Raw genomic sequence first — 15,051 nt, 5'->3', positions numbered from 1 at the left:
TAAGAAATGGTATTTTCAACAGGAATACTAACTTTGAGAAACTTTAACAGGCAGACTTTTAATTTCCAGGAGCATTTCCATCAGGAAGTGGGCTTTTCTAGTTACATTGAACTTTCAGTATTAAATTCAAGGGTAAAATTCTAGCTGATTGACTTCTTGCTATCCAAGAAAGGGGTTAGGTTAGGAAAATGAAACTTTTAGGGGTGGGTATACAAGCTAAAGTATGTCCTGGGAAGGTATTTTGAAGTACTTACCTCTACTCCTTCTCTCTCTAGAGGGCCCTGACCTTTGATGAACTTCAAAAATATGTGTTATAAAAGTGAAATCTTGCAAAATCGATATTCTGCTTGAATAAAGTACAATAAAATTGTTTTCAGCTTCACAACTTTGCTCAATCCCAATTTATAAGGTATTAAAGATATGCAAATACATTCCCTAAATTTTGAAAAACAACAACATTGAAATGGCTCAGAATTCTACTCAAATAACAGGATTTGCATTTTCAGAACTAAAGCCAGAGAAAAAGCAAATGGTAACTGAAAATTAAGGTAAAATGTTGTTTTGTCAAAATTTCAATAGGTAATAGATCTGTCATGTAGGCGAATTTCAGGGCTCTCTAAAGACAGAAGGAGTAGAGGTGGGTACTTTAAAATACCTTACTGTGATATACTTTAGCCTGTAGACCCATCCCTGAAAGTTTCATTTTCCTAACCTAACCCCTTTCTGAGAAAGCAAGAAGTCACTCAACTTGAATTTTACCCCTGAATTTAATACTGAAAAGTTGGAGTCTTGGGAAGTTTACAATTCTTTCAAAACTTCATAGATTAAAATGGCATCAGCATAAATGATTAAGGAGATATTAAGGCCAGAAAAAAAAAGGCAAGTTTATGCTGTTTTCTTCTTCCTTGATGCTGAATTTTCAGTTTAAGAATGCATTTTCAGTTGGTTTTGACAAAATAATAATGGGCTATATTTTCTTAGTGTCAAAATTATTGATAGACTAATTAGGTTAGGTCAAAAAGTGCTTAAATTTGGATTTGTGATAGAAGTGATTATTATATTTACAAAGAACATAAAAAAGGCATCAAGTGGTATGTTCACTTTATTTGTAAGTCAATAATATGAACTGCAAAAAATTTCCCTAGATTAGCATAACCTAGATATCCCTTTGAGATCTGGTAATAGCCAGATATAGGCCTATTCATTTTTACTAGCCCTTGAAAGCATACAGGGGTGGATTAAGGAGTGAAAGGTGAAGTGAACATGATGACTCACCAAAGCAAGTGAAGTAGGCTACCTGTAGAAGAAGCACCAAGTAGAGCATTGACAACAACAACAAGAGCATCTGCACATACAATGCCAAGTTGAAAGCTAAATTGATGTGGGGATGTGTAACATTTTTTTATGCTCTTTTATGAACAGTAGCTCACAAAGCTTGCACAAACTGGTTGATACAGTGAAGTAATTACCAGCATTGGAAAAAAGATAAAAAAGGTAGGCCTAGGATATTGAGTAATGTATTCACTTTCATCCTAGCTATATTATGTAGTATACTGCAAATTACCTAATACACTTTGTCAATGTTGGTATTACCTGAACAATTGTTTTGGGTCATGAAACTATTGTTAATAGGCCTAGATACATTTTGATTTTTTTAACATCTTTTCTCTCTTGTAGAACTACCACAAATTCACAGTTATGGAGTGGATTCCAGCCCAAATATTCTTGTATTTATACATATAGAATTGCAATCATTTCTGTTTTTTTTTGAATATGTGAAATCACAAATCTGTAATAGTTTACAAACAAATTTGGGCTATATATTTGCACATTAGGGGGTGGGGGTAAAGCACAGCATATATTAAATATGTAAACTAGCCATTGCTGTATTTAATATATGTTATGCTTTACCCCCCTCTCCTAATGTGCAAATATATAATAACTCCATAATGGTGAGTTTGCACTAGTTTTGCAAAAGAGAAAAGATGTTCAAAAAGTCAAAATGCATCTATTAGCAATAGTTTCATGACCCAAAATAATGGTTCAGGTAATACCAGCATTGACCATACACTTTCTGATATCCACATACCCAAGGACAGAGCCTTATATGCTTATAAGAACCTAGACCTACCCTAATTTCTTTAGGTCTAAATGTGAATTAACAAACCTCTGGACTGATATAAACGGAAGTAAAAGCAGGCTCACTACAACCACTTCACCATACAAAAAAGCAGCTATTACAGTCCATTGAAAGCTCATTGTAAAATAGCTTAAAATCTGAAGACAATAAAAAGTAAACAGATATTTGAATGCTGAATCAGCCTAGCCAAAATCGTTTCTTCTGAGAAATAGAAATGTTTGTTGTGGCTATAGCGCTACTCGGGGTCTCTAAAAAGTGCTACTACGACATAAAAGTATCCAAAAGATTTAGCACGCGTTGCGCTTCGCGCAACAAGCAAACATCTTTCTTGAGTACCATAGTTCTCTTTGGCTTATAAAATAAGCCAAAGTAATTTTTTTTATTTCTACATAGCTAGTTCTTTACAACTGACTTCTGAAGTGACAAAAAAGGGCAACATATAGAGGATGCAACTACAAGCAAAACCATTTTATCTCTGCATGTTCACTTTTAACAGCTAACGATTGCCTTTGTCATAATATCATGTTCAGACTATTCATTTTCCAGTAATATGGGACGAAAAACAAGGAACAGTCGAAATAGGCGAGATGTTCAGTTTAGTTTAAATATATTGTACAAATTTATCGCTTATTTTTTATTAAAGCTGTTTTTTTTCTAGGCCAAAAACTAAAAAACAAACAATTTTTAAGTATGAGTCGGTTAGGCAATTAACCCTTTATTTGTTGAAACAACATCAAAAAGCAATTTGTATTTATTGTTTATTTTCTTCTAGCTAGTAGATTGTCTTTTTGTCGTCTAACTAGTAGGTTAATAATTTCCTAGACGATTTTTTTTCCATTCACAGTTAAAAAGTCAAAAAGTGAGGAATTTTGTACAACATAAAATTTCCGATTCAGGATGCACAAATGGCCATCTTTTTCGGGCAGAGGGGCTGGGAAACTGTAAAATAAGGCTGATAATTTGACGAAGAAGCTCAGAAATGTTTTGTGTTCTTCCCAAAGAAAGTTCAAGTCTATTTATCCATTTTACAAATGGGTACGAAGCTGTTTTATGTGTCCTTCTGAACTAAATACTACTCCAACAAAATTCTAATTCCTTTCCGTTCAAAAACGCTATAAGTATTGAATTTGGACCAATGTAAAGGAAACATATTAAGAAAATAATTCTTCTTTCAAAATATGCAGAGAAATTATGGCTAATACATTTAAAATAAACTCCCATCACATTTTACAGAAATGTTTTCAGTAAAAATATTTTTGCAACGTGTTTCCTTCTCAATATTGCTAATTCTATGCTTTTACCAAAAAAGTTGTTATCTATTGGTCTTTAAAGTCACTTGAGGTTTAACTACCCTGATAAATAGACTATGATAAAGAGCAATTTAACCTACAAGCAGTATATTTTCTCAACCACACCTGTCTAGTTTAAGGGAGTTCTCATGCTGCGTGTTTTATCAATCGTCTTTATTAGGGAGCCATCCCTCGCTTGCTCAATTTAGTCAACGCATATTTAGAAATATCTAGCTTTGGAGCTTGCAGAAGTTCCTGTTTAGTTGATTTAATTCTTTATTAAAACTTGAATAAGTATGGATGAGAAAAAATGAAATGAAGTGTTTTTTTTGCAAAATAATTGTCCAAAATATTATTATCAAATTGAAAAATCAGAAACTGTTTTTAGCACTAGATGTTTTCTTTGGCATCTGATAATACAAATAACAGCATTTCCTTATAATAATTAAAAAAAAAAGAAGTTTTTTTTTGCCATTGGAAGCAAGGAGAAACATCAAAACCTAAAACAAATAAGATTATTACGTATATGAGGGTGAGGGAGCTGCCCCCAGCTACATACCTCGCTCTTTGTGGTAAAATTTGACTTTTTGTCCCAATTCTTTAAGAGTGACTTCTTAAACACGAAGTCCGTTTAATAAGCTTTTTTAAATGTTCTATAAAAAACTTAGCGTAAAAAAATAAACCTAATTGTATTGACATGCTTAAGAGGAGTTATAATATAAATTAAATCCATTTAATGTATTTTCACTCTGATACAAGACAGACAAAGTCGCTTCCTTTTTCTCCTTGGATTCAAAGTTGTTAAGATTTTACTGGGGTTGGAATTAGAATTATCGAAGAATATACCGCAGCTATTTCTGTAAACGAGGATATACATCTGCGATAGGTGGTTGCTTTATCTTTTTTTGACCCCAGTCAACATTGAACAGACATTTTGTTTTGAAGAATATAGTTTTTCCGTGATTTTGGCGCAAAATACCCTATGGGGAACAAATACTCTCCCAATCTTCATCAGAAGGAATATATTTTGGAGCTCCACTTAGTCTGTGTCGCGATGCACGCTTCCACCATGTCAAACCTCTTCAAACCACAAAATGCGCAATTTTTCCACGAAAACACCTCTTCTTGCCAAGTGTAGCACACAATGCACAATGCATGACACATCTTTCTACACGTCAGGTGCATTCTAAATGATTTACTCGTTATTTTTTAAAGTGACCAGTCCCTTGAGATCACTTGAGGTGACCAGTCCGAAGTATCTACTAAGTTTATTTATCGTTTTAGTGTTCAAAGCTTTAACCAAAGGCTCGTCAAAATAAACAGTTTTCGTTGGGCATGTGGTTTCCGCTGGTCATGTATCTGTACTTCGAAAACAGGTGTACGAGGGTTCGAATCCTAATGTGCCCAATTATTTCGGTACAAAATTACAAATTACGTACACAAATTATGGTACACAATAACAATTACAATTACACAATTCCAACAACTACAAATTACGTTCATCAACAAAATTAAACTAAAATTTAAAAGTGGCAAGAATAAACTTCAATTCATACACTGTGAAGGGAAAAAATAGTGGAGAATGTTGCAATGTTTCTTCTATAAATGTTTGTGGTAATCCTTAAAACCTTGGCTCAGTGGTAAAGCTACACTTCGGTAAGCATCTTGCATACGATATCATAGATTAAGCTCTAGTCATTCTTAAATTTCTTCAAATTGAGGCTGTTAGAGTCAATAGGGTCTAGTAAAGTTACCTGATCCCTTTTCAGACCTTACCCGAGACCTTTCCGTGAATTTTGCATTTCGCCGTTGTTTTCAGGTAGAATCAGGTAATATTACGAAATGAGTTGATAAAACTCCAACTGATACTGTATTTGAATTAAATTAAATATTACTGAGAGTAATATGGTCAATTGTCGGAAAATAGTCTTTGCATTGCTTAGTTGAGGTAGTCTGATAGTATTTTGGAATACAACAAATAATTGTTCTTCTTAAATATCAAATCGAAAGATCTATTTTCACTGTCTGGTTTATGTCTCATTTACCGTATCCAGCTATTTCAGATAACGTTAGGTCTATCAGAATAGACTCGAGTACATTTATTAGCAAAAAGTATGGCACGATTGGCGATTTACTAAAGTTTAAGGCTTAAACAAAAGTCTTTTGATATATGTTCGTCAGAATTATTTTGGCCCTTTTTATTTGCTTCTCTTTTTGGAGTGTTATAATTTGTTTTAATTTTCTGTTTGCTTTTAGAAGACTTAGGTTTGAGAAGGAGGATATTCTTCTTCTTTTCTCAGATTGTATGTTTATATTTTCAGCAAATAATGAATGCAGGTACGTTAATATTGTTTTTATCAGAGGGAACCCTATGGCGTTACCTATAGTAAAGGCCATAAGGCTTCAATGTTTCATTATTTACTGTTAATTTTTTGTCCCAAAGGTAGTTCATATGGAAAAGTTGATCGTTCAAGCTTTGGAGGGGGCTCATTCGATTGGAAATCAGAAGTTCTAGTGTCATTTTAAGAGCCAAAAATGATTGGAGGGTAACTAGCCCCCGCTCAAATGTCCTCTTTCCCCGAATAGACTTGATCGAAATTTTGAGATAGTCATTTTGTTCAAAATGCTCCGAAGATCAGGTAACAAAACTCTGGGGTCGAAAAAATCCCCAGAGTTTGGGGGTAAGGCTTGTAAGTTATACCTGGCAGATATTTAAGTTTTTTATGGAAGGCATGGTCGTATAAACTTCGGAGGGGGATTACTTGATTGAAAATTTAAGTTCTATATCCCCTTTTAAAAGTCAGAAGCAGCCGGAGCGCACCTAGCAACGCACCCCACGCCCTCGTTTCCTCAAATACATAGGATCAAAATTTTGAGATAATCATATTTTAAAAAATACTCCAAGAATCAGAAATTAAAACTCTGGGGTCAACACAAATACCCCCAGAACCCAGGGGCAGGTGTTTTAAGTTATGCCCCAAGGGCATATAAGGTTTTTAATTGAAGGACTGATCGTATAAACTTTCGAGGAGGCTCATTTGATTGGAAACTGAAAGTTCTAGTGCTCTTTTTAAGTGATTGTTCCTAACCCTTCGGAGATAGGTTAGATTTGGAGGCAGGTCGCACTCCTGGCTAAGGTCGAGAGTGTGGGCCACTTCGCTGGGCACGAGTGTCCTCTACTCGCCTCTATTCCCCAACAGGAATGTCCGTAAGTGTACCTCACATTGGTGGAAAGCCGGACCGCCCTGGGAACTGCCTACATCTAGTTCAAATGGTGCTAACACACTAGGATGACCGGAAGCCTGGGGAAAAATCGGATAACCAAATTCCCACAAAACTTCATGAAAAAGTTAGACCAAAAGAGATGAAACCGTGCAGAAGCGTTGCCGGTAGGTGACGCACCAAGGAAACTTGATTCGGCTCACAATTCATAATTGACTCAGGAACAGTTTCTTCCACCACAAGAATGTCCACTCTTTTACATGGAAATCCAAAGACGGCCATATCTTTGCTCAGGTTGATTACATGTTGATCCGCCAGAGATGGATATCATCGGTGGTCTACTGTCGAGTGTTCAAAGGAGCCAACATGGGGTCAAAGAACGGCTCAGACCATTTTCTTCTTGCTGCTACGTTAAAGCTGAAACTAACAAACCATAAATAAGCCAAACTACCCCCTAGATATGACACTGAGAAAGTCAAAATCCCAAAAGTCATAGCTGAGTTTGACATGGAGCTGAGGAGCCACTATCTAGCCGTGGAACAAACATAACAAGAAAATGAGAGTCCAGAAGAAGAAGTCATAGAGAAGAAAGGGTTGAAGATAAAGCATATTACGCAAGATGTCGCTGCTCAAGCCCAAGGAAAGAGAACAAAAGGTACTAAACAGTGCTATACTGTCGAAACACTCACTTTCCAGCATTAGAAGAAAAACGCATAAAAAAGGATGATATTCTAAGAGCTCCATAAAAAAGCTCATAAGCTGGCAAGGAGAGATGAAAATGCCTACTTGTCAAAGCTGCCCACAGACCTAGAAGAGGCTGAAGCTAGAAATGAGACTCTTAAACAATATTGGATCCTCCAAGAGTTGAACTTGAAAAAGAAAAGGAATTAAACCACAGAAAATGTGAAAATACAAGATAAGACTATTATCACAGGTTGACTAGAACAAATGAACCAATGGAAGAAACATTTCTAAGATATGTTCAATAGGAGAGGTCAGGCTACACCACAAACTTCCTCCGTCAACTCCAGCCAAAAGATACAGCCAGCAGCTCCATCATTCGTGAAAAAGTATTATTGCGACGTATATCCAAATTTAATGGAGGAAGTCAGAAACGCCGTGAAGTCCTTCAAAAAATATAAAGCCCCGGGTGAGGACTCCCTACCGGCAGAAATATATAAAGCAATTCCGGCACTCACTGAATCCCTAAGGAACCTACTTAGCAAAGTCTGTATGCTGAATATTTTCCCCAGGACTGCCGTAACGCAGCTCCAATCCCTATGTCCAAGGAAGCAGATGAAGGAGACTGTACAAATTACCAGGGTTTCTCACAAAAAGAAATTGCTGGGCAGATTTTTGTAACAGTTTTAGTGGACCACTTCAGAAAAGAGTGAATGCAACAGACAAGGAAGAACCAAACAGGTTTCCAACTTAGAATGGGTTGTGTAGACTATATCTTTACCCTGCGACTTCTTCTTCACCAATGTTTCATTCACAGATTGGATACCTTTGGAGTCTTTCTTGACTTCTTCACTGCATTTTGCTCGATATTACGACTCTTGTTACGGCAAATAATGCTCGAAGACGGTGTTCCAACGAAAATAGTTGACCTTCAAGAGTATACTATGAGAATGCCCTGAGTTATATACGGATATATAGTGAACTAATGGAACTATTTGAAATAGCATTTGGCGTCCGTCTAGGATGTTTGGCATCCCATAATCTTTTCAACTATATCATAGATTAGATTATGACAAACACCTTGAAAGAAGATAGTGGTTTTGTCTTTTCAGCACAAGAAAAAATTGCTGACATCGAATGTGCAGACGATAGTACTCTTCTCGCAGACTCTGCTCAGAAAGAACAAAATATGGTAAAAAGAGTAGCGAAAACGGCTCGTGAGACAGGACTCGTGATCAGTATCCCTAAAACAAAGTATATTTCAACCAAAGAGAACGCTTCTTTATACATCAGTGGACAAATTATTGAGAGTGTGGAAGAGTTCAAATACCTAGGGTCATCGATAGATGCTAAATGTAGAGCCACTAGTGAGATTCAAGGCAGGATTAGCAAAACTTGGTCCGTCTTTGGAAAGCCCCACAAACCACTTTGGACTAGAAAAGAAATTAAACTCGTGACGAAGCTCAGGATCTACTCAGCATGTGTGCGTTCAATTTCGTTATATGGATATGAGATCTGGTGGCTAAAGGTCGAGGAAGAGCACCACCTTGACACTTTTGACCAGAAATGTCTACGGGGTATTAGCACCATAAGGCTGGTGCAAAGCACGAGCAACCAAGAGCTGATGAAAACATGTGGACAAAAGCATGACGTTTTCACCGTTATCAAGAAAAGATGTCTGAAGTGGCTAGGTCACGTAATTAGGCACCCTGACGTAACGAGTACTACTCAGGTGCGTAATTTGCTATGGGGTAAAGTGGGGGTGGGGGGCAACTGCTCTTCCCAGACCTTCTCTTACCTCCTCCCAAGCCTAGATTCCAATTCCCCTCCCAGCTGAAATTTAGTTTCTTCCCAAGTCTTGTCAAAATTAAGATAAATCTGCGTAATTCAAGCATCAACAGAAACCCATCATTTTTTTTTAGTATGGTATCAAATGGCTTATTTTCTAGTTTTGACTGTCGTTTTCACTTGATTTGAAAAAATTGGCTCCCTTTTTACTGCCCCCCCAAGGATTTGATAGAATTACGCCACTGGTACTACTAGCAGCCCCCGCTTCCTCATGGAAGAAAAAAAACAGGTGCCCAAATGAGATCTTGACATAACATCGTCAGAAAGGATGTCGAACCGCTTGGGAGATTCCAAAAGCATGGTCACAAGTGACACAAGGTGTGGCTGGAGTTTCTTTGACCACTCACAGAAGACAGAAGCCAATGGAAGAATTCAATGGCCCAGCAGGTTGTTGATGCCAAGTTGGGCTGAATAGTCTGTGTCTCGTCTTAAAAAGGCATGCACTCTTTTCTTCAAATCCATCCAAACAAAACTTGGAGATAGCTATTTTGCTCAAATAGTCCAAAGATCATATAACAATCCCTCAAGGTTTGGCAAAACCCCCCAGAGCGTGGGCGCAATGATTGTAAGTTAAACCCCGGTGGTATATAAGGATTCTTATGCAAGAGGTGGTCTTATAAACTTTAGAGAAGGCCCATTTGATTGGGAATTGAAAGCTCTAGTTTTCCTTTTGAGAGCCAAAGTGATTGGAGGTTAAATAGCCCCCTGCCCAAGCCCTCTTTTCCCCAAACACATCCCTATTTTCAGAGAGCTATTTTGTTGAAATACTCCAACGATCCGAAAAAAGAAAATCTGGGGTCGACACAACCCCCGGAGCCTTGGGGCAATTGTTGTAAGTTATACCCTGGGGATATAAGGTTTTTATGGAATGGGTGGTCGTATAAACTTCGAAGGAGGCTCATTCGATTGGAAATTGTAAGTTTTAGTTCCCTTCTTATGAGTCAAAAGTCATCGGAGGGCAACTAGCTCCCATGCCCTCTTTTCCCCAAATGCTTCTGATCAAAATTAAGAGACAGTCACTTAGTTCAAAATAGTACAAACATGATAGCCCCAGAGCCTGGGCACAACGATTGTAAGTTACACACCTCAAGTATATAAGGTTTTTATGGAAGGCCTGGTACTATAAACTTTGGAGGAGGCTTATTTGATTAAAAATTGACAGTTCTAATTCACTTTTCAAAGACAAAAGGGATGGGATGGCTACCATTCTCCCCTCCCACTCTTTTTTTGCACAAATTCTTTCCGTGAAATTTTTTGAGAGAGCCATTTTTTTAAATAGACTAAATGTCAAATAACTATGGTTCCTTCTTTTATAGCCCCCCCCTCACCCTCGAGGCAAGGACTATAAGTTATACTAGTTGCCTATCGCTAATATATAATTTTGATGGAAGGGTTGTTTGTATTTGCTGTGGAGGAGGGACATCTATTTATAAATCGAAATTTATTGTGCCCCTTTCAACATTCAAAAGTGATCAGAGGGTAGCCAGCCCCCTCTTAACGCCTTTTATCCCCAATTACATCTGATTAAAATTTTCAACTAGCTATTTACTCTAAAATAGTCCAAAATTTAAATAACTATAACTTAAGGGTTGAAAATACCCTTTAGCCCCCCGGAGAAGGGCTTTAACTTATTCAAGTTGCACATTGTTAACATATAAGGTTTTTATGGAAGGAGTGGTCTTGTTAACTTTTGAGGGGGCTTATTCAATTGAAAGTTGAAACTTCTACTTCTTTTTTTAAGAGTCAAAAGTGATCAAAGGGCAACCAGCTCCCTATCCCCATTCCTCCAAAGGCATCCGGTAAAAAAAATTGATATAGCCATTTTAATCAAAATAGTCCAAAGGCCAAATAGCTATGCCCGGGGTAGAATCTCCCAGCCCCCAGAGCAAGGGCTGTGAGTCATGCAAGTTGCTTACTGTCACTTTGATGCTTGGATTTACTGATTTACGGGCAACTTTGATTTATGAGGCAAGAGCGTTAAGTTATGTAAGTCACTTATTGTTTCTTTTATACTCTGTTTACTTTTATACTTTCTTTACTATGATACTTTTTTACTTTGATATTGTTACTTTGATACTCTGATAAGGCTTTGATGTTGAAAAAAATTGGTTTTAAATAAGGAATTTTTAAAAACTTTAAACTTCGACAATCAAAAACTAACAAAAAACTTTTCAGAAAAGAAGTTTTTCAAAGAAAAGTAAAGGCCATACTAAACTTAAAATCAGCAGAAATAAAAATCTTCAATACTTCAAACTCAAAACGACCAAAAATTACTATTAAAGAATAAATGAAACAAAAACCAAACAGAAATTAAATCAACAATAATAGCAAACAAACACACAACAGGTACTGATATAAATGAATAAATAAATCTTAAAACAAATAAACTTAAATTAAATATGCAAATCAAGCTTAAAACGAGCAAAAATATTTTAATGTTAAAGAATAAATGAAACCCAAAACAAACAGAAATTAACCATACACCAACACACGCAAAGTACCAAGGTAAATGAAAAAATGAATCTTAAAATGAGTAAAACTTAAAATGAATATGCAAATCAAGCTTAAAACTGACAAAAACCACTACAAACAAAGGGTTCGGCTACTTTTCCTTTCCCTAACTGTATAAGTCTAAAGCCTACTGCGTCATTGGCACTTTACAGAAAATGAATTATATTACAAATTTCTTCTTTTGTACTTATTACAACACTGAAAGTAAAATGACAATTATAGTGAAATAAAATCTTGAAATCGTGTCTCAAAGCTCTTATTTTAAATTCCGACCGGACCTGGTGACATTGGGGGGAGTTTGGGGGGGAGCCTAAAGTCATGGAAAACGCCAAGATTGGAGGGATCAGGATGAAACTTTGTGGCAAAAATAAGCAGGAGTTTTAGACACGTGATTGACATAATTGGAAAGGATCCGCTCTATTGGGGGGGGGGGGATTAATTCATAAAAATTAGAAAAAATGACATATTTTTAACTTACAAAATTTTCCACTCAAGTATAAATAATTCTTATAACGATTACTTTTTTAAAAGCATTTTGTTTAGTTACCTCTGAACATCCTTTTTTACTCTACGAGCATTTTGCACAAAATATTTCCAACGATGAATTTTTCTGTTTGGTCAATCAAGGGCATTATCTTACTGTGTTTATTGTAAGTACTTCACAAGAAAAAAGTGCTGTGAAGTCGTTAATTTTTTTAATAAATGGTACTTAATTTAAATATTGTAATAATTTGTTTGTTAATATAAGATGTTTGATTATCTATTAGCTTTTAATTCTCATTATTTTTCATATTTAGATCTAATTAAGATCTAACTACCTTTGGTTTATATCTAAATTAAGAGGACTATTGCGAGACATACATAGGCGCCCACAAGATGAGTTTTAGAGGAATTTACGTGGTCTAATCGGCACTTCAAATATCTAAAACCAACCCCGGTTCCGCACCTGTGCATGCATCAAACGCCGCCAAGAGGAGGCCCAGTCAACTGCCGTCGAAGTGTCGGACCGCCACCGGGGGAGGTGGCGGCCTTCCGCTGACTTTGAAGCAATTTGAGCCAATTTTTTATTGCTTCAACCACATTGTTGGAACGTTTCTTTTCTTGTATGGTTATTGGTTTCGAAATTCCTGCTTAAAAACCTAGGGCAAAAATTAAAAATTAATCAAACATTCCTGCTTAATAATCAAGTTAAAATCACCTTCTAGAGAAAGCAGCTTCAATCTTGGGCATTTCTGATGTATCAGTGAGCACTTTTTTTCTGTCCCCCTTTCTTACTTTAAGCATTTTGTTTTTTTAATGGTGGTGGGTGACTACATTCACAATGGATACAAAGTCACATGGCTTACTGAAAGCATTGGGTGAAAGTATGGCAGTACAGGTAGGGATGGGGTTGGATTTAGAACCCCTGAGGAGCTTTGGATTTTGCCATCATCTTGATGGGCTAAAATAAATTTGTTTGGTCCGTATTTCGAAACCAAGCAGGAATTTCGAAACCAATAACCATACAAGAAAAGAAACGTTCCAACAATGTGGTTGAAGCAATAAAAAATTGGCTCAAATTGCTTCAAAGTCAGCGGAAGGCCGCCACCTCCCCCGGTGGCGGTCCGACACTTCGACGGCAGTTGACTGGGCCTCCTCTTGGCGGCGTTTGATGCATGCACAGGTGCGGAACCGGGGTTGGTTTTAGATATTTGAAGTGCCGATTAGACCACGTAAATTCCTCTAAAACTCATCTTGTGGGCGCCTATGTATGTCTCGCAATAGTCCTCTTAATTTAGATATAAACCAAAGGTAGTTAGATCTTAATTAGATCTAAATATGAAAAATAATGAGAATTAAAAGCTAATAGATAATCAAACATCTTATATTAACAAACAAATTATTACAATATTTAAATTAAGTACCATTTATTAAAAAAATTAACGACTTCACAGCACTTTTTTCTTGTGAAGTACTTACAATAAACACAGTAAGATAATGCCCTTGATTGACCAAACAGAAAAATTCATCGTTGGAAATATTTTGTGCAAAATGCTCGTAGAGTAAAAAAGGATGTTCAGAGGTAACTAAACAAAATGCTTTTAAAAAAGTAATCGTTATAAGAATTATTTATACTTGAATGGAAAATTTTAATACTTCACCACAGTCTTCTTCTTGTGAAGATCTTAATAGAAAACTGATGTATTAGTTAATATTTCATGAAAAAAAAAAATTCATAATCTCCGCTTGCAAACCAGAAACAAAATTATCCGAATGATGTTGGCTTTTTATATTTTTTTAACTTAATATAAGACCATTTTTCTGACAAATAAAATAGTTTAAAAGAAGCTTATATTTATAATTTTGTTTTTAATTTATTATAAGCCTGATTCTCACATACGTCAACTACCATCACAGAAACCATCATCAGCTCAACGAAAATAACTCGAACCCCATAAACTCAACTACCAACACTTTAAATAAAATCAGCAAACAGCTCAAGAGCCATCAACTCGACCACTACCCAACTCATCCACCTTAAACCCTACCTCCACATAGCTCAACCACCATAAGCTACCATTTGTTCAATCATTGAATAATTAAGTAAAAAGAAGATCGTTGGGTATGTATCCATAACATTGCATGAGATAGCTGTAACAACAATGGTGGCATCACAGGCTGCTCAACAGCAGGATTAAAAAAAATTCCAAATACACTCTTGGTCAAAGACTTTGAAGACATGCTCAAAATATACCCTCAGGAAGAAAACAAAATGAGATACTTGAGAGCAATTGCTCATATCAAAGGGTAAAAAGATGCTTTGAATACAAACAAGAGCTAAGAACTCATATGGCACTTGTGACGAGGCTGGAAGAGCCAAGAGTCAAGAGATTTTATGGCATGAGCTCTAGCAAAATTTTAAGAATCAACAGATTAATTTAAAAGGAAAATCAGAAGCTTAATACCGGTCAGGATTTAGAATAAGAGGTCTGAGACACGAGGTCCTTCTAAATATCAAAATTCATTAAGATCCGATAACCCATTCGTACGTTAAAAATATCTCATTTTTTTAATTTTTCGTCTCCCTTCAGCCCCTCAGGTGCTCGATTCGGGGAAAACGACCTTATGAAGTCAATTTGTACAGGTCCCTGACACGCCTACCAATTTTCGTCGCCCTAACACATCCAGAAGCACCGATCTCACCAAAGCACTTGACCCCCCTAACTCCCCCAAAGAGATCCAGCTCAGTTAAGTCAATCACGTGTCTACGACATTTGCTTATTCTACCCACCAAGTTTCATCCCGGTCTCTCCACTCTAAGCGTTTTTCAAGAATCTGATTTTTTCCTCTAACTCCCCCCAACGTAATCAGATCTTGTCG

General features: G+C 36.4%; 1 protein-coding gene across 1 annotated transcript in view; it reads right to left on the bottom strand.

The window, feature by feature from the left end:
• The window catches only part of LOC136034404 (B-cell receptor-associated protein 31-like), a 34,467-nt gene extending 32,083 nt beyond the window's left edge, over positions 1–2,384 (bottom strand). The window contains exon 1 of the mRNA XM_065715562.1: positions 2,168–2,384. Coding sequence (XP_065571634.1) covers positions 2,168–2,259 — 92 coding nt within the window. The 5' untranslated portion in view covers positions 2,260–2,384. The remainder of the gene's footprint in view (positions 1–2,167) is intronic.
• Between the last annotated feature and the right edge of the window lie 12,667 nt (positions 2,385–15,051).

Source organism: Artemia franciscana, chromosome 13 (assembly GCF_032884065.1).
Source record: "Artemia franciscana chromosome 13, ASM3288406v1, whole genome shotgun sequence".
Lineage (NCBI taxonomy): Eukaryota > Metazoa > Arthropoda > Branchiopoda > Anostraca > Artemiidae > Artemia > Artemia franciscana.
Note: the sequence above shows the minus strand (reverse complement) of the source record. Positions and strands in the feature narration are given on the sequence as shown.